At 38.0% G+C, this 20737-nt stretch overlaps 4 protein-coding genes and 1 pseudogene across 7 annotated transcripts; 2 read left to right on the top strand and 3 right to left on the bottom strand.

The window, feature by feature from the left end:
- Positions 1-2102: 2102 nt before the first annotated feature.
- On the bottom strand, positions 2103-3731 carry LOC141823849 (beta-glucuronosyltransferase GlcAT14B-like; annotated as a pseudogene).
- Positions 3732-4343: 612 nt separating this feature from the next.
- On the bottom strand, positions 4344-7847 carry LOC141811786 (heme oxygenase 1, chloroplastic-like). Of its 4 annotated transcripts, none has more exons than XM_074699875.1 (4): positions 7388-7847; positions 5404-5627; positions 4536-4643; positions 4344-4443 (listed from the first exon to the last, which is right to left on the bottom strand). In XM_074699875.1, exons 1-4 carry the CDS (start codon positions 7788-7790, stop codon positions 4351-4353), a joined length of 828 nt encoding a protein of 275 aa, XP_074555976.1. In that variant the 5' UTR covers positions 7791-7847; the 3' UTR covers positions 4344-4350. The 4 variants fall into 4 exon arrangements, with proteins under 4 accessions (XP_074555976.1, XP_074556053.1, XP_074556126.1 ...); XM_074699952.1 differs by having other exon boundaries at positions 4566-4643; XM_074700025.1 differs by having other exon boundaries at positions 4409-4480; positions 4566-4643.
- A 486-nt stretch (positions 7848-8333) lies between these two features.
- On the top strand, positions 8334-9020 carry LOC141812085 (uncharacterized). The gene is made up of 2 exons (XM_074700157.1): positions 8334-8517; positions 8619-9020. The coding sequence occupies exons 1-2, from the start codon at positions 8373-8375 to the stop codon at positions 8855-8857; spliced, it is 384 nt and encodes a 127-aa protein (XP_074556258.1). The 5' UTR covers positions 8334-8372; the 3' UTR covers positions 8858-9020.
- Positions 9021-9101: 81 nt separating this feature from the next.
- Positions 9102-10489, bottom strand: LOC141811698 (geranylgeranyl pyrophosphate synthase, chloroplastic-like). The gene is made up of 2 exons (XM_074699770.1): positions 9779-10489; positions 9102-9684 (listed from the first exon to the last, which is right to left on the bottom strand). The coding sequence occupies exons 1-2, from the start codon at positions 10400-10402 to the stop codon at positions 9268-9270; spliced, it is 1041 nt and encodes a 346-aa protein (XP_074555871.1). The 5' UTR covers positions 10403-10489; the 3' UTR covers positions 9102-9267.
- A 2305-nt stretch (positions 10490-12794) lies between these two features.
- Positions 12795-19054, top strand: LOC141811606 (uncharacterized). Its single transcript, XM_074699660.1, has 11 exons — positions 12795-12886; positions 14255-14454; positions 14526-14609; positions 14697-14830; positions 14954-15051; positions 17373-17461; positions 17531-17633; positions 17703-17860; positions 17939-18009; positions 18283-18397; positions 18725-19054. Exons 2-11 carry the CDS (start codon positions 14269-14271, stop codon positions 18887-18889), a joined length of 1203 nt encoding a protein of 400 aa, XP_074555761.1. The 5' UTR covers positions 12795-12886; positions 14255-14268; the 3' UTR covers positions 18890-19054.
- The last annotated feature ends 1683 nt before the right edge of the window (positions 19055-20737 follow it).

The following is a 20737-nucleotide window of genomic DNA, read 5'->3' as shown; positions in this document are numbered from 1 at the left end:
ATTCATTCTCTATACTCTAATCAATTAACCAATTATATTAGCAAATAACATACACCGTTAATGTTTAACCCATAGAGGTTTATCCAGAATATAGCTGGTAAGTTTATCTTAAAAAATGTTTAAAAAAATGGATTGAAACTCACTAGAAAAATCAATTATTATAACCTCAATAACTCTGATAAAAACTGGTAGCTACATTATTGAACATATTTTTCCACAGCGACATAATATATATATATATATATACTGCTAATAATAGTAACTAAATTAACATATGATATGAACAATTGAACAAGTCATACAAAGGAGTACATTTCAGACAAAAACAACATGAGTGCATGGATCTCATGCTGCCATTGAACACTTATGTAAGGATATATTTCTAGAAAATATCTCGATCTCTTAAATTACACTCAACCACATTAAATTGAGTTTTCTTTTATTCTTCCTCTAATTGTCACATTCAACTCTAATTGATTCAATATAGAAATTACTCAGTTGATCATGAGTCAATCATGAACATGACTATCATCTTTAACATATTTTCTCTTATGTTATTATTCATTGAAACTAATATCTAATTTCACTAGGACTCTATTTTATCTATCATAAATTGTGGGAGAATCATGGGTAATCAACTCAAGATGCTGTCATAAAAGTGTGCATAACTTCACATGGATTAAAAAAAAATTATAGAAACAAGGCATGGCTATTCAACAGTTTGTCTCAAGCAGTTTTTGTGAATTTAAAAGGCAACAGAAGTTTGACATGAATCTTATTTCCCTTCTCTAATCCACTTAATGATTGCCATTCTTCTTCTCAAACTCACAATCTGTCTGTAGTATTCATGTTAAGTTCCAGTCACACAATAACTGTAGCATACATGTTGAGATTCAAGGAACCATACTGTTAGCTCCAAGTGAAAGACTAGTGCTTTATATTCATTATTGAGCATACATCATGTAAGACTCAAGGAGCTTCTTGATCTCACATTTCTATATCTCTGTAGCATACATGTTCAGATTGAAGGAACCATACTCTTTTCTTCAAAGTAAAGACTAATGATTCATAATCATTATTAAGTTTCCATCACCATAGAAATGGGTCCAAGCTTTTTTCATTTGGCCCCAATCAACCAAACTGTTTTATCATTTTCATAGCCACACTCACAAGAAAGAGATATATATGCCTATAGACTGGAACCACATGATTCCATCTTTGTACAACATCCTTTCACTTCAGTCTAGCACAATTCCTATACTCAAGGAGTATCTAATTTAGTTCTTACATTGTAGACATGAGGGCTAGTGATATAGCCTTGTAATATTGTAGCCACAAATGTACCCAACAATGAATTTGTGGCCTGTCCTTTACAAAAGATAATCAACAGGCTGTACAAAATAGTCAATACAAACCATGCACAGTGTACCAAGGTTATGCAGATTTTAAAAAATCAGGGGCCTGATTAATCTCGTCCAAACCAATCCCATTGTTGTGAAACCAACATAGCTATAATAGGTTGATTCTATTAAATGCCAAATTCTTCCCTTTTTCCAACTCTGCCTACATCTTGACTCCTGATTCCACATCCTAGCGTTGTTCCAGATTTTAACGCTTCAAGTTCTTCTAATTTTAGAAAATAAAAGAATGAGATTATACCGGACACAATGTTAGTAAAATTTACAACATAAGATGAGAAGATACCATGTCATCGAAATCCTGTAATAATTTCTTGAATGACAAATGATAAAAAGGAACATGCCGCATTACCCATGAACCACAATAATCGTACACAGCCAAGAAAGCAGTTTATTAGAAAATTCTCATATAAAAGTAGGATTGCAGCTTTGGTAATGGTTAAACATCTCTCTTGTTCTACTCGAGTACTAAACTGCTGCAAACATTATTATAAAAAGACTTGAGGATAACTTGGAAATCATAAAATTTCCCCTTGAGCAAACCCCAATACATGTTTCTATCATGTTAGCTTAAGCATCTCACAATAACTAACAAGTACTAGAGAAATAGCTTCTTCACAGAATAATGTGTTTAAAACATACACACTAAAATGAAAAGGAAAGAGCACATAATTCATGTACACCTTAAGTATGGACTAGTGGGCACTTAGTGTTTGTACCTATAAAGAGCTTGAATGCAGTGGGTACACTTCTTTTCTCAGTAATCCAAAAGACATCAGTTTTCTGCAAACTATAAAGCCCAGGGTCGATAATTATTGGCTTAGCTCGGAAGTGCCTGATATTACAATTTCAAGAGCATCAATAATCATGATGTAAATCAAAGGAATGTCTATAATGCTGCCAATTAATGAGTGTGTCTACGTACTCCTTCCATCCAATGTCACTTGTATGCTCAATAAAGTTCAGTTGTCTAGGTACACTTGAAAGTGCATAGAGTATATCTGCTCAACAAAGATAAGAAACCATGCAGTAAGCAAAGCTTCAAAATGTTTTTTGCAATATGAGTGACCAAAGTTGGATTTGATTTGAAATATCAATTAACAGAAATATATCCATGAAATAACACATTGGATCAATTGTGACCTATAGTCACCCAACAAAAGTTTTGAAAAGGTAATCAAGATTTAAGAGCATGGACAGTAACAAATGAACTAAGATACAGATAGCCATGACCATCCCATAACTATTTTTGTCACAAAATGGAGCGTGTTATTCAGCAGGGTTGTGTGCAAGAAAGACTGCTTGTTTCGGATGTAGAATGATCAGAAAGTCAAACAAAAGATGATGTACTTTATTGCTGAATCTGGGAAGAACTAGCCAGAAACTTATTGCAACGCCTATAACCAAGGGTATCATACAGTTGAGAACTACCTCAGATAAAAAAAAAAAGCTGAAAGGGGCACTGCAAAGAGGACCCATTATTCAAATACTTTAGGCAATACCTAACTTGCAGGAACAAGTGGGTAATAGGATTGACATTCCCAAGTACAGATCAAAAAGAAAACTAATCAACATTCAATTGCAGATGGGAAACTATATATGAGCGACAAAATAATAGGTGGGTTTCAAACCTCACCATCCTGGGTGACGAGAGGGTAGTCGGAGGCGCTGAGATTGATGAACCAGTCCCAGTCGCCGCGCTCCTTAAGAAGCACAGAGGCGGCGTGAAGCGTGTTCGTAACCATAGTAGGGCCTCGGTAGGTGACCATATTTGCCCGATCTATGACCCTCACGTTTCCGAAACGAGAGTACACAGGATCGCTTCGTATAGCAGCGGCGACCTCTAGACGTTCCGATACAGGGGCTTCAAGGTCGAGGTGAACCACGTACTGATTGTTCGGGTGATAGAGAGCCCGGAGGGTCCGCCGCAGGCTACTGCCGTCTCCGGCGGAGCCGGAAATGAGGTATGCGAGGCGGGGGACCGCGCGAGGCGGCACGGCGTCATGCGGCGAAGAGGAGAGGAGCTTGGACTGACGAAGAGAGGCTCATCGGAGACAGTGCTAGGGATCTGGGAGAAGGATAGGAGGAGCAGGGCCTGTTGGGACAAGGAGGCGGAGGATAAGGATGAGATGGAAGAGGAGGAAAAGGCGAAGAGGGAGGCGGAGATGACGAGGGATGAGAGGAAGAAGGAGGTGAGCAGGGGAACCATCCATTTAGTCCGCCGCTGAAGCTGACACGGCGGTGGAGGCTGGGTCTCCATTGGCCAGGCGACGGGCGGTGGTCGGTCACTCCGCCGCCCTCGGTTTCGGTGCCACGGTGTAGTCCATCCGAGCTCGTTTCGCTGTTTTGATGAAGGGAAAGGATGATTAGGTACGTGTCCGGCCGTCCGGGAGGCCAGCGGAATCCTGATGGACGGTTAAGATGGGTCTGGTACATGGAAGGTGGGCTGTTGAGGGGTGGATAGCGACCGCGGGGTAACAAACATGTAATTGATAAAATATTCAAAGTCCCAGAGACGTGGGACTACGTAGCCGTTGACCTGTCGCTTGTGAATAATTCATCCTCTTCATTTATTTGTCATTAATTCTGTTTATACATTAATAATTCAATATAAAACCAATGGAAGGCGATCATTTTGTGTGTGTTTTTAACTATTGGCAATTTCATATAAATTTTAAAGAACGCTAATGTCTTCCAAGTTACTCAATTTACCACCAAGAACTTAATTTAATTACATCCCTGTTCCACCACAAGATTCAGCCCATTTAATTGGCAATTAATGCATTTAGAACATTTATGGCATAACCTACCAATTAACTTAATTTCCACTGGCAATTAATGCAATTCGGTTCTCAATAACATGATTGCATTGTGAAACAGCACGCTGACGAATTCGAAGTGAAACAGCAAAACAGTCGTAATCCTTAATTTGCTATGATAATATCAAACGGAGTATATCGCCTGAATATTTGAATGATTTCTCATTCTCCTCCAAACAATGATCCTTCTCTTCTCTAGACCAGTTCTGCAAAAAATATGAAATACAAAGTGCTGTTGGGAACCTGAAAAAAAAGGAAGCAGAAACTTAATAGGCAAAAAAAGAGTCTATGGTCATACTGAAGCAACTCTATTCAGCTTATCGCGCACATTTTGCAACAGTTCAGATAGATTGCCATGCCACTTGTAGAATTCCAGTTCCTTGTTGTCTAAGATTTTCTCTGCTACCTAGGAGGAACAGATGAAGTTAAATTGACAAGGAATCAATGAATTTAGCTAACAGCATTATGACAAAGTACATACACCACTTATGTACCACCGCAAATAAGCTGTGACATGGCCAAGCAAATTGAGTGACACAATGAGATTATTGTGTGCCGCATTACTCTGATTTGCAACAGATACAAAGGGCATGGAAATCAAGAATGCAGTTAAGCTATGATATGGGCCTTTCTATAAATGTGAGCAGCTACCAAATTTATGACCCTTCATGGTCTTCCATATATTCAGAATAGATCTAATTTGAGCATTCAGAAATGGAGTCGTGAACTCTCAGTATTAGTTCGGGCACTCATGCTGCAAACTCTTATCTTTGGGCCTCAGAGGATCAATTGATGTCTATGACTATTTCTTAAATACTGAACATCCTCAATAACAATATATTTTTATAATCTAATAGTGCACATATTTTTTTCTACATTCTTATATTAGTTCTTCTTACAAGGCTCTTCATTGTGAGATTTCGGTTCCAAATTAATGAACACAGCAACTCTAATAATGCTAATGAAATGCTTACCAAGGGAAAATATTTATGCTGGTTCACCAAATTATTATAATGTATAGAGTGGCTGTCTAAAAGCTAAACTAAAAATAGATATAGAAAAAAGATCTCAAACATTAGTAATACATCAAATTGAATGTGTCATTTCAAAACATTTTTTAGGCAGCACAATGACATCTGGAAAATGATATTTAGAGATTAAAATACCTTGCTGCCAATCATTCGACCACCAGCAGTGTGAGCAAAGTATACATTGTAGAAGTGACAGATGAATGCTTGAGGATCCTTTTTGGAAAGCTCCTCCAGATACTGAGCATAAGAATCGCCAGGAGGAGAGGGTTCAGGAATGGTATGCCCTTGGCCCTTAAACCATTCTAAATCTTTAGCTAATTTGTCAGACCTTTCCAACCCGGTATTCTTGAACTCAGCATCTACAAACAATAGCTACATATCATACTGAACTAAGTTCCAATTACATGCTAAGTAAATTTATTAGCTAGTGCAAGGAAATTAAGAAACAACAAGTGTAGCATCCATTGACTACTAGATTTAATCAAAATATAATTTGCAGGTGATGCAAAGGACAAGCACCCAAAGACATTCTTTAATCCAACACAATCTAATAAACAATATACTCATTCACTTGCCAATCAATACTCATTCTGATGTTGATTGTACAAAACAAGTTAAAACTGTAGCACTATTTCATCTTGTGTAATAAAATCAACGACGATCCATCCGATATATATAGTTAAGTTGTTTCTTAGAGAGATAGTTGAACTACACAGTGTCAGAAAGGGATATAAAGTTTGCCAATATTTTATTTTTTTTGAAAACCATATGGAAATTATTCAATAGTTGGGACTCAACTTAAGTTTTCATCATCCTTCCATCCATAGACTAACAAAAAGTAATCAATCGCAATTTAGGAAATTTGTTTAGGTGTCTAGTGTCAAGAATAAATGAACAATGGTGTGAATACAAGCAGGCTAACTAGAGTGAAGGGGTGAATACAAGTTAGTCTAGCTAGAGTCTACAAAGTTGTGTATGGGTCCAAAACTCGTCAAACTATAGAGCTGATCCCTTTACTTACCATTTTCCGTTTATTTGAGTCAGTTGAAAGTTTTGCTGAGTGTATTCAAGATATTCAAAGAAAAATTGCACTAGATAATCAAGCATAAAAAATTATCACTAACGCATACCATAAATTCAAGGAGTTTAAAAATAAGGGACTATATTCTTGCTAGCACCCACCCCAAATGCTTTCCCAGAAACTCCTTCAAAAAACTTCATGCTCACTACTATTATACCAAGGGGCATTCGAACTGTCTTCCGTGTATTGGATTTTCTATAGGCCACATCTTCACGGTTTTAGTTTCTATGTTCCCATCTACCACACAGTTCACTCCTCAGATCAAGCACATTATACATGCTCAGGGAATGCTAGCCTCTTATAGCAGCAACCAAAAGTACCGAGTTCATCAGCAAGGGTTTTCGGACATCAATGATGCTTGGGCTGGTGAGGACAAACTTTGACTCCTCATGAGTTACTTAAAGAAATGAAACAACAACATATCAATTCATCCACAGCGGTGTCCCCACTTCACTTTTTCTTCTATAAAAGGTGGAATCTGCCACCCAGCGGCCCCATACGGTCGGCCCCATGACCATCTGTGAGGAAGTAAATCGAGAAACTGCAGTTGGTCACGACGGAGGAGAGTATTACTCGGCTTCACCGAGATTCGAACCCTTTCCCTCTTCTGCAAGTCTGCTACGTCGTAACCAACTCAGCTATGCCCTGGGGGCGGTCACAACTATATATTATCGCAGATCTTGATTTTCCACTTGATAGAGTCAATTCTTCTCGTTGAGGGAGAATGACAAGTCTATTATTTTATTTAATTTTTTATTATAAATAAAAGGTTATTTATACTTATGACAGAGTTGTTAGGTATCTCATATGCATTATTTTCTAAAGAACATACCTTATTTAGAATCTATATAAGAGTTGAGATTTCATATATGTAGTATCTCTAACCAGATAATTTTTCTCTTAGCGAGTGAGTTGTGAGTTCAAATTCGTGATGGCGCAATTAGTTCGTGCGATTACACAAGACTGCAAACGAAAACATAAAAGACGAAAAGTAGAAGGAACTAAAAAGTTAATCAAAGATTCCTACCAAACACTTACACCAGGGATAGGCGGCATTCCGGATGATTGTTTCCAGGGTACCATACACGATCTTACTGTCAACTAGGAAACGTAGGTACCCCTCTATGGTCGGTTCCCACTTAAAAAGGGGCGGCCCTTCAGGCTCCTTCTCACCCTCCTTGGCCGCCTGATCCCTGGTGTGCAGCTTCATCGCAACTACCCTTATCTCGTCGACGAAGGCACAGTCCCGGGAGGCCTGCCGCTTGTTTGGCTTCTCGGTGGCGGTGACGACAATGGCTCGCAGGGGAAGTCGCTCGGAGGCGCCTCTCCGCTGGCGGCAAGGGAAGGTGAAGCGAACGGGGTCGGTAAGGGAGGTGGGGATGAGTGGAGCTCGAGGACAGAAGGCTCGGGATTGGGAGACGCGAAAGGCGGAGGAGGCCATAGTTTAGGGCTTGTGCTGCAATGAAGAAGCCGACGGAGAGGAGAACCCAGCTAGCTGGGGTGCTTCCCTTGTTTCTATGCAACGAGATCTAAAAATAAAATAAAATAAATGGAGGGAAGGACTCGGACGATTTCTGATACTACACGCACTCGTTACCCGTATGTTAATTGGACTGTCCACGGGGTGGATTAAAGGGTTGAAAGTTAAATATAAAACGAGTAAAAATTTAAAAGATCATTTTTAATTTTTATATTTTATATTAAATTCGTACTTTTAAATTCACTATATTTTTACGTGTTCAATTTAAAAATTAAATTCATTCACCGTGATACAATTCTAAGAAACTATGAACGATGCCTGATCCATTGAGAGTGGGTTTAATCCATTCGGCCCCTTTCCTCCTTGTCTTCTTCGTGAAAGATTCCTGCACTGCACTCTCGTGTCAGAATAAAGCGATACCTAAAACTAAAATCCACCAGACTTTTAATGCCTTGTTCAATCCTCTTTTCTCTTTTTGTTTTCGATAATTCAAGTATTTAAAATTGTCTTTAGGGGAAGCAAAGGCCCGTTGTTTTCTTCCTCATGTCTCCTTCTTTCTCGTTTATCAGCTCTCACGGCCTTGCCCTGGCCACAGCCGTCGCCGTCTCTGGAACTGTCATCCTCATTGCACTCTACTGGCGGAAGTCCATCTCCATGTCCACCGACGCCGCCCTACCCTCCTCCGCAGGCGATCCCCCACGTCCTCTGTCGTTAATTAATTCCCCTCACTGTTCTTTCTTTTCTGGCCTTGTTCTTGTAAACCAGTCCGTCCGCTCTTTGAACGCGCAGGGGACCGGAACAAGAAGCAGCAACGAAGGAAAAAGAGAGTGCGGTTCGCGGAAGAAGTTGCAGGATTCGACGCAACCAGCCGCAGAGAGGAGAACTCGGCTGGTCGAGGACGGAGGCGGCGAGCGGCGACGGCGGTGGCGGAGGAGTGTCGTCGGATGGAGATGCCGGGGAACAGAGAGGCCTTGTACCGTGGAATTCTCCGGGAGCGGATGATGCATCGCATGGCCTGCTATTACTAACTATGAGCTCCGTTCATGAACAGTTTGCAGCCCTCTCTCATGAGTTTACATTGTAAATGATAAGGCACAACATATTCTGAATAAAAAATATATATTATCGAATGATCAAAGTTAGACTTAGATTTTGTCTTATAGCTAGGCAAAGGATCACATCAACTAGTTATTTGGTTTGGAGGGATATAGCTAGGTGAATTTCCTCTTTAGCATGAGGAATGATGTGGAGCATGCTTAATATTTCATATCGTTTAAATGTTTCAAGAAGATCAGATCATATTTTATTAAGGTGCTGCACATCTCGATGTCGGACGATCAAGATCTTGACCAAGATCGATTTAATCATGATGTCTGTTAAACCGTTAATTCTATAAAAACTGTGTAAATATCTGCAAATAAAATAATGATTAAATCAACTAGTTCTGGCGGTAGGCTATGTATCGGGCGAGGTGGTAGAGCGGGGCGGCGCGGGCGGCGTCGAAAACGGCGAGCTCTCCGTCCGCCTTCCTCACGAGGGACTGCGCGAACTCGCGGGCGCCGTCGAGGCCGAGCAGCTTGGGGTAGGTGGTCTTGTCGCTGGCCAGGTCCTTCCCGGCGGTCTTCCCCAGCTCCTCCGACGTCTTCGTCACGTCCAGGATGTCGTCCACCACCTGGAACAGCAACCCCACGCAGCGGGCGTAGCTCCGAATCCGGTCCACCTCCTCATCGTTGCCGCCGCCAACGATGGCCCCGCACACGGCCGCTGCCTCCAGCAGCCTCGCCGTCTTGTGGATGTGGATGTACTCGAGCACGTCCTTGTCCACCACTTTCCCCTCGCACGAAATGTCCACAATCTGAGACCCATGAATTGGAGTTAAGATTAATTCCATGAAAATTAAGTGTTTAGAAAAAGATTTGACTTTAGATTATTTCGATTGTGATATTTACCTGGCCTGCCACCAGGCCGTCGGAGCCCACGCAGTTCCCGAGCTCAACAATGGAGCGGAGTACGCGCTCCGGCGCCACGCCGACGGTGCTCACGGCGACGTGCTCGAAGGCGAACGACAGGAGGGCGTCTCCGGCGAGGATGGCTGTGTCCTCGCCGAAGACGACGTGGTTGGTGGGCTGACCGCGGCGGAGGCCGTCGTTGTCCATACAGGGGAGATCGTCGTGGATGAGCGACATGGTGTGGATCATCTCCGAGGCGCAGGCCACGGGCATCGCGGCCTTCTCGTCGCCGCCGACGAGCTCGCAGGAGGCGATGGCGAGGAGAGGGCGGACGCGCTTGCCTCCGGCGAGGAGGGAGTGGCGCATGGAGCGGTGGATCACCTCCGGGTGCCGGATGGGGACGGCCAAGTCGAGGGCCTCGTTCACCTTGCGAGCCTTCTCCGCCATGTACTCCTGGAGATCGAATTGATCCACAACGAGGTTGCCGGTTTCCTTCCTCGTCGAGACGCAGCGCACGACGGCGACCATGGGGCGGCGGGCAGCAGAGCCGGCTGCGCCTCTCCTTGCAGCGGGCTTTGTGGCCAGATTGGTGCCGTAGACGCAGAAGGCGGTGGCGTAGGCCATGGCAGAGTAGGCGAACTATGAATTGAACAGAGACACCGAGAAGCTGCTGTTTCCACGCGCTTAATTTGTGCTCTGTGGCCGAACGGGAGGTGAACGGGAGCACTATATAGCGCTCTAATTCAATGCCAATTCTCATTTCTAGTTCTACTTTTTTGACCAGGCACAATGTACCACGTTAATTATTTGTTATTTAAATGATCATAATTAAAATTAGTCAAGCCGTTAAGCAAGGTGATCCATTGGATAAGCAGAAAATTAATGAAAGATTCTGATAATACAGCATATCAGATTCTAACAATTCTCAACGCTGCATCTTGTTAATTAATCAATTGTTTCAACACAGTCGTAATTAAGATATATAATTGGGTGAAGAATTATGACATAGATTTAAGTTAAGATAGAAGAGTGTTTCAAAGGATGGTGCCGGGAGAGGAACGTTGTATTCCTACTTTGAATCGATTATCAAATTGCAAAAAAAATCATGTATCTCTTTGAATAATTTGATAGTTTATACATATTTAACACATTGCCGGTCAACTCAATTATGGAGTAGCAAATGATATTCGGGAAGCTCCTAGTCAATTGAAGGTGGCGGAACTCGACCGGCGTCCGAGTGGAAGGAGTAGATAAGACAAGCGGTTGCCACTTGGGGTTGTAATTACTGTGAAGTTACGCGTTGCACACTTTGACCGGCGTTTGACTCATTTTTTTTCTTTTCTTTTTGCTATGTAAAAAAACTAGGATTTAAAGTTACTGTTCAGTTTGGTAATTTAGGTGCTTTTTACTTAATGTTATCCAATGGGTACGAATAAAAAAAATTCGATTAATTTATAATCGATCGAATTAATTGATTCAATTTATTCAATTTTAATAATAAATTTGGATACTAAATCGAAAAAATTAATTTGTTCAATTTTAATTAGTATTACTGTTAGTTCAAGATATAAGACATACATAGGTCATTATTTAGGTTTTCGGGTAATAATTGAGTTGGTTTACGATGGAGTAAAGTTGCTGAAGTGGATAAGAGTCAAATCTCGATGAAATCGAGACAAACAATGCTGACGGGGCGATTTTTTTTAAATATCAATTTTAAATTATTCTAAATTTATTTATAAATTTATTTTAATTATATATCTTGTTTTTTATAAATTTAATAAGTTTTTCCTTTCCTATAATGATCTTTTAAAAATGTGTGGGATTGTTGATGATTGTGTACCTTTATTTTTTCTTTCATCGATCTTTTCATGTCTTTTTTTCTTTTCCACTTGATGATCCTGTGTTCTATCGTCGATGATATTCTCAAAAGATGTTTTTTTTTTCATCGAATTAAATACATGTATTCATTTCTAATTAACGTGGTCCATATCGAGAGATGTCGAGTTACGATGATCAGATGATCAGGTGATCAAACTCTCTAGGACAAACCGATCGACCAACTTGCTAACCATAATAAAAGTAATAAAATCTTCAGGAGCTAAAAAAAATTACTCTTATGATTATGTTTAAGGCTCATTTTGGTAGTTCACGAGAACTCCACGTATTTAAGGGTCGGAGCCAGGTACGTTTAGCCAGGTACAAATGTACCTGAGCTTCAGCTCGGGTCCATTTCAAATTTTATTATAATTTTAATGAAAGATTATCTTAATTTTGATAGATAAATAAAATTATTAAAGTATCAGCCCAGGTTAATTACTTTGATTACTTCATTCTTACCATTGTATAATTCAGAGCCTATATATATATATATATACATACTTTTTATTATATGATAATGATTCATTTAACTATATACAAATTTTTATATTAAATTTAATAATTTAATCATCATCATTAATGTTAAATTCTAGCACATTTTATTTATTTTTATAATAAAGTAAATATCTTAATAAAAACTTGATATATTTTCTGAATAATTCCATTTCAAATGTTTTTACTTTTTTTTTAAAAGTATTTTTTACTAATTTTAAAATTATTATTATTTATTAATTTAGTAACTATTTTTATTTTTATATATTGACAAAAAAATGTGAACCTTGCTGCTTTTAATAACATATATTGACAAAAAAATGTGAACCTTGCTGCTTTTAATAACTCGAAAGCAACCCATCTTTTAAAAATGTTTAATTATATATATTTTTATCATTGTTTCCAAATATTAATTTCTGCTCACAAATCATTTGGTTTCTGAATCGGACCGCTCCGTCGAAAAGTGACTAAATCGGCTATATAGGTAAATATAGAGAGTTTTATGTAAAGTACTGTGGTGCTATAACGAAATTAATAAAAAATATTGGGGCTCTATGGAAACAATCCCTTCGCAGTTCCCTAATACGTAGGTTTTAAAGGTGTTCGCTTCGTGTCGCGCGGCTCACGCGGCTCGTCACCCTCGTCGCGATCTTTTTCCCGTCGGCAGCCGCAAACGCAGCAGCAGCCACATCCCCACAGCCTTCTCCAACTCCAGTTGTGACTTCCTCTCAGTCTGTACGTACCGTCTCGAGTATCTTGTTCCTATTTGTTATCTTTGGTTCTTCATTGTTTGTTTTTCTCTGTTCTCAATCAGAGTCCTTTCCAAGCCAGTGTGCTCCATCACTAAAAATTAATGATCTATCTTTTGGGATCAACGGTTTGTTCCACAGCATATTGCTACATCTTTCCTTTGACTTCTAAAATAGTGTATATGTGTGGAATATGGAAATAAGGGAAGCATAGTTAATTTGAGACGTTAGACATGCCGTGTTGACCTCTAGTAAAATTGGAAGTTGATGTTGATGGACTTCATATATCCAATTTAGTTAGATTAGCGTGTTGGAGATTTGAAACATTACAAAAAATCATAGCTTTAAAGAAGAAACTATATGCTATATTTGTATTGTATATTGTCTGTTCAGAGAACCTACTTCTGAAGTCAAATTGCATATCTCCTGTTGCATCCTTGTGAAATAACATGGTACTGAGAGATATGTCTGAATAGTCAAATTTCTCGTTTATCATGATGTCTTTGGTAACTAGGTAAAGATTCATGTTAGATGTTGATTTTGAACAACACTCCAAATTGTATACACTGATTATTTCTTTAAAAAAGTGATTTTTTTTTACATATATGGTTATCTTATTGATTTTTGTTTATATATTTATTGGCACCTTAGGAGAAAATCTTGGTTCTGTCACTGTTCTCTCCTCCCACCAATTAAGAGTTCATTAACTTATTTTATCGACACAATGTCACCATGATTATCGATCTCACTCAGAGCTCTGATGGTCAGTAAGATCTGATGCACGGCTCCTGTTGATACAAAAGTGCAAAGGTGCGCATACCTTGTGTTGCCGCTGCTCTGTTCAATTTTGTCCTTGCAGTGTATACTTTTAATGGAAAACTTATTTTGCTTCTATTTTTGATGGTCTATCATAAGGGATGGAAAAAGTGTAATGTATGGAGTATACAGAAAATGAATTACGGTTGTGATGGATGAGTGAGGAGGGAGGTTGTGCACATTAGTAGTGTTTGTTTAATTGAGATGGGGAAATCACAAAAAGGAGATAATGATAGTGTTTAGATGATGAGGGATACTTTGTTTAGGCATAAATACATTTACTTAACTAAATAAGCTGATAAAAATTTGGAGTTCCTTTATGTCCAGAAGTTCACTAGTGCAGTGATGCTACTTACTTACACGTTGACTACAGTTTTTTCATGTATACACTATAAGTCCAGAATCAATCACCTAGAGATATATACAATGTGCAGAAATAAATAAAAAGGGTTATGTATGATACTTCATAGCATGTGTACCTTCGAGTGTCCTAAGAAAAATTAATTCAAGAATTTTTTTTATTTGTTGGCTTCATTAGATTGTTGAAATTGGATGGAGCCTGACACGAATGACATCATATCATTCCAAGAACTGTCTCTTGATAAAGATATTGAGTTGGAGGAGTTAGAGGAAGAAGATGAATTAGAGGAATACATAACACTTGGTATTCTTGAGAAGCCCAAGCACCCCAAGTTCCTTCTTCGCCATCTATTCCCAAGCAAAACTGGAGGTGCTCCTGTATGTGTTTTTCTTTGACAAATGACCTTCCTAAAATAATTTCAAGTACTCATCTAGTTGCATCATTATAGGCATGGTTGGATCCATTGGACTTGCCTACAGGGAAGTCTTCTATTTGTGATTTTTGTGAAGAGCCTCTTCAGTTTCTTCTTCAGGCAAATATACTTTTGCACTGTTAGTGTATATCTTACTTAGTCATGGTGATTCTATACTATCAACTATCAAGGTCCCAATTTTTGCAGATTTATGCTCCAATTTCTGATAAAGAGTCTACTTTCCATCGAATGTTATATGTGTTTTTGTGCCCATCCATGTCATGTCTTCTCCAAAACCAGTATGAGCAGTGGAAACACAGAGAAGAAGATCCTAGACGAAGGTGCGGCGGTGTTCTTTGCAAAAATCTTACATATTAATATTCTTTCAACTTCTTTTTTGTCTTGCTTCTGTCATTCATGTCACTTTTTATTTTTTTTGCATTTGTTTTTTTTAATCTTCAAAGTGTGAAAGTCTTCCGGTGCCAATTACCACGATTCAATGCTTTCTACTCAAGTGAGCCACCTAGGAGGGATGGGTATGACAAGCCGCTGAGTGTTGGAGGTAATTAACTTTGTATGATAAAATTGTTGAAAAAATTGATGATCTTGTTTTGTCATTTTTACTCTTCATTTCTTTTTAGCTAAGATGAATCTTGAATCACTCATGTTAAATGCTGGTTCATTTGTTTCTGACTGTGCCTTCAAAGTAGGCAGATGACTTGATCCAACGAGCATTGTGATCCTACAGAAATTTAAAAATATAACAAAACCTTAGTGGAGATGGAAAAAAGTGATTAGGATTATTGTATGGGTAACAAGCTTTAGCTTTCCATATTAAATTGCTGACCAATTTACTTTTAGCAGACTTCCTGGGGGGAACCTAATATGATCTTGAATTTTAGGAAATAGTTATGGAGTTCAAACCTAATCTCTTGCAATGAGTTATAATGTCACCATCTTCAAGGTTACTCAACATATATTAAGAAAGCAATTTTAGAGTGATCTTCACTGTGATTTAGCCTTTTATAGAACCTAAAGACTGTACTTAACAGGCCTCTTTGAATCCTATAATATCAACAGGATCCCTGTTCCTTTTAGGGTGTAGTTTGATAAAGGGTGCAGGTGAGCGGGAGAGGACTGAAAATTGAGGGGAATAAGAGATAAAGAAATGTCCTTATATTGTTACTAGGAGAGAAGTAAACAAAGAAGGGGGAAAAAATTAAAAATTATCACAGTTTGATATATGACTGGCCACCATATGTTGACTGACATGGGCACTAACCTTCCTATCTTACCAAGTCCCCTCTCTTATATCTATGTGTCCTATTAAACACACCTTATTTTTACTAATTACATAATAAGTATTCTAGAAATGTCAAATTACATAATCAGCACCAGGAAGGCAGGAACAATCTAGTTTAGAGACTAAAAGATATTATAAGTTCGAGAATCATAGATTTATATCTGATCAAATGAGGTTAAAGTGGCTTCAAAGAAAATTGAAGTAGGAAAAAAGTGTCTGTCTTTATGATATTTCTTTTGAAGTTTGAATTAGGAGATCATGATATAATTTGGTTAATTTATGCAACAAAATTTGATAACTAAGAAGATGCTTGAGAAATATAGGAAAAGTTTTTCAATAAAATGGATAATAATTAAGTTGGGACAAATAGAACTTGACAATGGTAGCGATGATTATAATAATAAAGGTGGCATACAGTATCCACATCAACAGTCAGCTTTAATTACTATCTTTTTTTACTTTATTATTAGATGAAGTCATCAATCATATTCAAAATGAACCTCCTTGGTGTATGTTATTTTAGATGATATCTAGTTGAGTGATGAAAGTTATGAAGATTAATATTGAAACTTGAATTTTTAGTAAAATAATTGATAAAATAAATAAGATGGATGGATATAAAATTCACTTTAAGCAGTTATGTTATTCAACAAGGAGATATTGATGGAGATAAAAAGTGAGCAATTGAAATAGAATTTTTTTTTGAAGTTATGTCTCGCCTTTGTTTACTGATAGGCTAATGAAAAAACTTGTATTAATGTGGTACAGCTACTCATACTACATGGGCCATAATGTTGGGCAAACAGGAAACATGTATAAAAAATAAATTTAACAGAGATGAGAATGCTGAGAGTAATATGTGAAATTATTTGGAAAAAAATTTCGGAGTAATATCAATATTGCCCTAAAGACAGGATGTCCTGTTATGCACTAATTCTATCTGAAGCTTGATTTTCTTTTCTTCTTCTGCAGTTCAGTGCAAGGTGGATGGAAATTGCCATCTCTTTTCAGAAGTGATAAACCAATAGCTATCAGAAGTAAAACTCATATCAATCATCTATTGGACTCAAAGTGCAATCACTTTCTAAGATTTCACCTGAGACATGCATCATGGTGCAAGCACACTGCCAATTAACGAACAATGATGATTAAAACATGTTGAGAGTAGAGATGGAGAACAGAACAGGGTATGCAGATCTATAAGTAATCTTCAACTATTAGATCATAATATATCTTATCCTGACTTATTCTGGCCAATCCACTTCACATTCTAGAACCTAACCATCTTACTCTATAGCAGCTGGCATTGCTTCCCCTTTCTTTAGTTTATCTTGGCTGTTAGATCAATTTAGATATCCTTTTAGTTGATTGAATTGTTCTGTTGATTGCTTGATACATAGGTTAAAGTTAAAAATAAGGTAACATCATGATGATGCCTTTATTAATTTTTGTTTTCTGCTTTATGTGGTTTCAACTAGTTTGTATTGCTTTTAGAAAAGGTTTAATCATTTGAGATTAAATATTCACCATGAATTTATGTTGAGAAATTTTCCAAAATTTCTTTTATGGTGCTTTTTTAGCTGCACTTTGCTCTTGGTGTGGCACATGGAAAGGGGAGAAAGTTTGTAGTAGTTGTAAGCGAGCACGTTACTGCTCTGAGAAACATCAGGTACCTTGACAAAGCTGTGCTGATTAAGTGACTTTTCTCAACTATAATTGTTTTCTTCTCGACTACCAGGCTATGCATTGGAAATCAGGCCATAAAATTCAGTGCCATCAGATCATATGTAACTTGGAAACTAATAGTTCCAGTGTCCCCAGAGAAAAGCCTCCTGATAAAGGTCGGATGCATATTTTACTCTAACATGCAAATAGGGCACGAATTTTAACTGACATATTTGGTGATTTAGTTGCATGTAGTATATTATGGCCTGAATATGAGATGGTCATAGAGGATGAATGCGCTTATGATTTGGAAGCTTCTGAAGATACTAGTTGTGAAACATCATCATTGGTGCCTAAACACGTAACAGATGACACATATCAGTTCTTGTTGGACAAATTTGAGGTATGCCTTAACTTCCATTTCAATATTGCCTTCTCTATTTGAATAATTTGTTTAACTTTCATGTAATATTTTATTAAGGCTGATGATAACAAAAAGAGTTGGGCCTCATTTCAAGAAAGAATTTCCAAATGTCCTAGCCAAGTTTTGAGGTGAGGGTTAAATTTGTTCTTCAATAATTTCCAGATTTTTTTTGTCAGTGGATAAGCATGCCTATGTCATCCTAGTCATATCTTATTTATCAATCAGGTAAGAGTTGACTGATGCTTAAGTCTGAGGACGGAGTTTAGACTTTCTCGTCTTACTACTATGAACAATCACATCATGATAACATACTTCATATGTAATTTTGTATCGGTTGTTCAGTTTTGTTAGTAAAAGGTTCATGTTGATTGTGGACTGATGTAATTTTCAATTTTCAATAGATATTCTCGAGAATTGATGGCAAATCCACTGTGGCTTTTATCAATTGGGCGCCCTTCATTGGTGAATATACCCAAGTGCAAGTACTGCAATGGCTCACTATGCTATGAATTCCAGGTTTGGTACATAAATAATTTTTCTTATCACAACTTATCAATTATTTTAGATACTGCCCGAACGATAAATACTCGATTGCTATGGAAATAGGAACAGAAAGCAAAATGGAAGTAATTATTTTGTAGAATCAGCCTGTTCTGATAGATATTTCACCATTGGGGTAGCAATAAAGAGGATTGAAATAAATAGTATATTCTACTGATCCTCATCAGCTCAGCTCGTTTATCTTTTTTTGTCTTATAACATAAATTAGAGAATGCTGGTAGCTTCATCACGTAACAGCTGTTTATAATGGTTTTTTGTATATAATTTGTCTTCTTTTTTCAGATCATGCCTCAGTTGCTTTATTACCTTGGTGTGAAAAATGATTCCGACTCGCTTGATTGGGGGACCATTGTCATATATACATGTCTAGCTTCCTGTGAATCAAGTGTAAGATACAAAGAGGAATTCAGCTGGGTTCAGCTATATCCTACAGCACCAGTGACTTGAAGATGTATGTAATGGTTGTTAATTATATCCTGGTAGATTATTACACTTCCTTGAGATATATTTTTTACTATAAGATAATAGAGCATGGTAATATAGTTGAGCTACAATGGACATGATGATGTTAAATAAAACTGATTCAATATAATAAACGCTATAGAGCTGAAATTTGATTTTCGTTGGAGTTTGAAATAACATTATATTTCTATTTTATTGGTTCCATTACACCCAATCCAACTTTGCCTACCTTAATGAGATAACATTATTCTAAAGCCTGTTTAAACCCCTACTTCACTGTCCTTTTCCTTTGGTCAATAATAAAATTTATATATTGAGATTCTTGTTGATTGAGGCACACAATTCATTTTGGAAACACTTTTGTGAACTCAAGTGGTATCATAGGCCAACTTTGTTCAAACTATGTATTTTCCTTGTTTGTTTTTCTTAACTTTGTTCGAACTTTGTATTTGCCTTGCATGTTTTTCTTCATTGTTGCACCAATTAACTTTACTACTACTGCTTCCACTCACAACTTTTGTCACAGCTTCCACCCATGGAAAACACCAAAGCCTTTTCTTCTCAGCCCTTGTATACTAACAGTTATGTCATCCATCACTAATACCCCTGTTCTCCCGACACCAAAAGGAGAATCCCTTTTGCCTCTAAAACGTCTTATTTACCTAGTTGTCATGCCATGCCAACTTGTTTTTGATGCCAAGCCATCTGAATATCATAGCCTTTTGGTGACAATCTCTTCATGTCTTCTTAGTCTGTTTCACTGCCTTCTGGTTAGCTGATTATGAGTGGCATAATTCTGTTTTATCATCCTTCAGTTGCGTAAGATAGTTCAATGTCTCCTTACTACGAGTGAACTTGAGGAAATGATTGCTTGTGGATTATTTTAATCCTGCTTTACTGTTTTGTCTAACAGTGAACTACATGTACGATACTACTTGGATTCTCTTTTATACATACATATAGCTCAATCACACTTCAATATTTTCTAGGTCAAAGCGACATCAATCCTTATCACATAGATAAAGAATGTTTAGTAATTGCAGAATCCTTCAAAGCTTGGCCACGGAATTTGTGGCTGGTCAATGGAATTTCATCATGAGCACATTAAAGTGAAAGGTACCCTTTTACGCTACAAATGTTTCTTGTTCATTCATATGCTGACTGATGTTGTTTGAGATCCCTTGTCGCGCACTTTCCCTTTTCACCGATCTTTATGTGTCGATATTAGATGGGCATATTCATCAATGGGAAGCTGCAACTTCAAGATTCTATTGACCGAGAGCATCTGCTGTGCTCAATAAGTTCTTTAACACAAAATGGAGAGAGCACAGATTCAACACTCACACTACAAAATATTACTAGGATAATATTTGTTTAGTGCAATGATTACTCTAGAGCATATATTGACATTCAACCCACTTTAGATGCAAGATGGTAAGTCATGGATCTGTGAGATTTACAGAAGTAAAAAAAAAATGATAATTTCAGTTGCATTGATTTAATCCCTGGGGTGACTAATTGGTCCCACGAAAATTTTCCATCGACCACTAAGGTAAATCGGGAAACGCACGTAGCGGCCAACTCAGATGCCTAACATCCTTTGATTGCGATCTTCATTTGGAGGAAATTTTTTACAAATACATCATAATTGAGGATCGAACCGTGGGTACCTGAGTGACAATTTGAATGTTCTACCGCAGCATCATGATCCTAGGGACATTCAGGTTTACCGAAGTAAAAAAAAATGATAATCCCAGTAGCCACATCTCTGGGGATGGTCGGTTTGGTCCCACGGAAGTTTCCCATCGACCACCAGGGTAAATCGGGAAACGT

The sequence above is a fragment of the Curcuma longa genome, chromosome 1 (genome assembly GCF_044706935.1).
Source record: "Curcuma longa cultivar G26 ecotype Majalengka, Jawa Barat chromosome 1, ITB_CL_G26_1.1, whole genome shotgun sequence".
NCBI lineage: Eukaryota > Viridiplantae > Streptophyta > Magnoliopsida > Zingiberales > Zingiberaceae > Curcuma > Curcuma longa.
The sequence above is the reverse complement of the archived record's forward strand: the minus strand, read 5'-3'. Positions and strand labels throughout refer to the sequence as shown.

Bases quoted from the DNA above. Each gene is read 5' to 3' on its own strand.
- LOC141811786 (XM_074699875.1), bottom strand. From the start codon at position 7,790: ATGGCCTCCTCCGCCTTTCGCGTCTCCCAATCCCGAGCCTTCTGTCCT. The intron at 5,628-7,387 runs GTAAGTGTTTGG...TATTGTTTGTAG, and splicing joins GAATGCCGCCTATCCCTGGT to ATGCTGAGTTCAAGAATACC. The intron at 4,444-4,535 runs GTATGACCATAG...TATTTTTTGCAG, and splicing joins AGCTGAATAGAGTTGCTTCA to AACTGGTCTAGAGAAGAGAA.
- LOC141812085 (XM_074700157.1), top strand. From the start codon at position 8,373: ATGTCTCCTTCTTTCTCGTTTATCAGCTCTCACGGCCTTGCCCTGGCC. The intron at 8,518-8,618 runs GCGATCCCCCAC...TTGAACGCGCAG, and splicing joins CGCCCTACCCTCCTCCGCAG to GGGACCGGAACAAGAAGCAG.
- LOC141811698 (XM_074699770.1), bottom strand. From the start codon at position 10,402: ATGGCCTACGCCACCGCCTTCTGCGTCTACGGCACCAATCTGGCCACA. The intron at 9,685-9,778 runs GTAAATATCACA...CATGGGTCTCAG, and splicing joins ACGGCCTGGTGGCAGGCCAG to ATTGTGGACATTTCGTGCGA.
- LOC141811606 (XM_074699660.1), top strand. From the start codon at position 14,269: ATGGAGCCTGACACGAATGACATCATATCATTCCAAGAACTGTCTCTT. The intron at 14,455-14,525 runs GTATGTGTTTTT...GCATCATTATAG, and splicing joins GCAAAACTGGAGGTGCTCCT to GCATGGTTGGATCCATTGGA. The intron at 18,398-18,724 runs GTTTGGTACATA...TTCTTTTTTCAG, and splicing joins CACTATGCTATGAATTCCAG to ATCATGCCTCAGTTGCTTTA.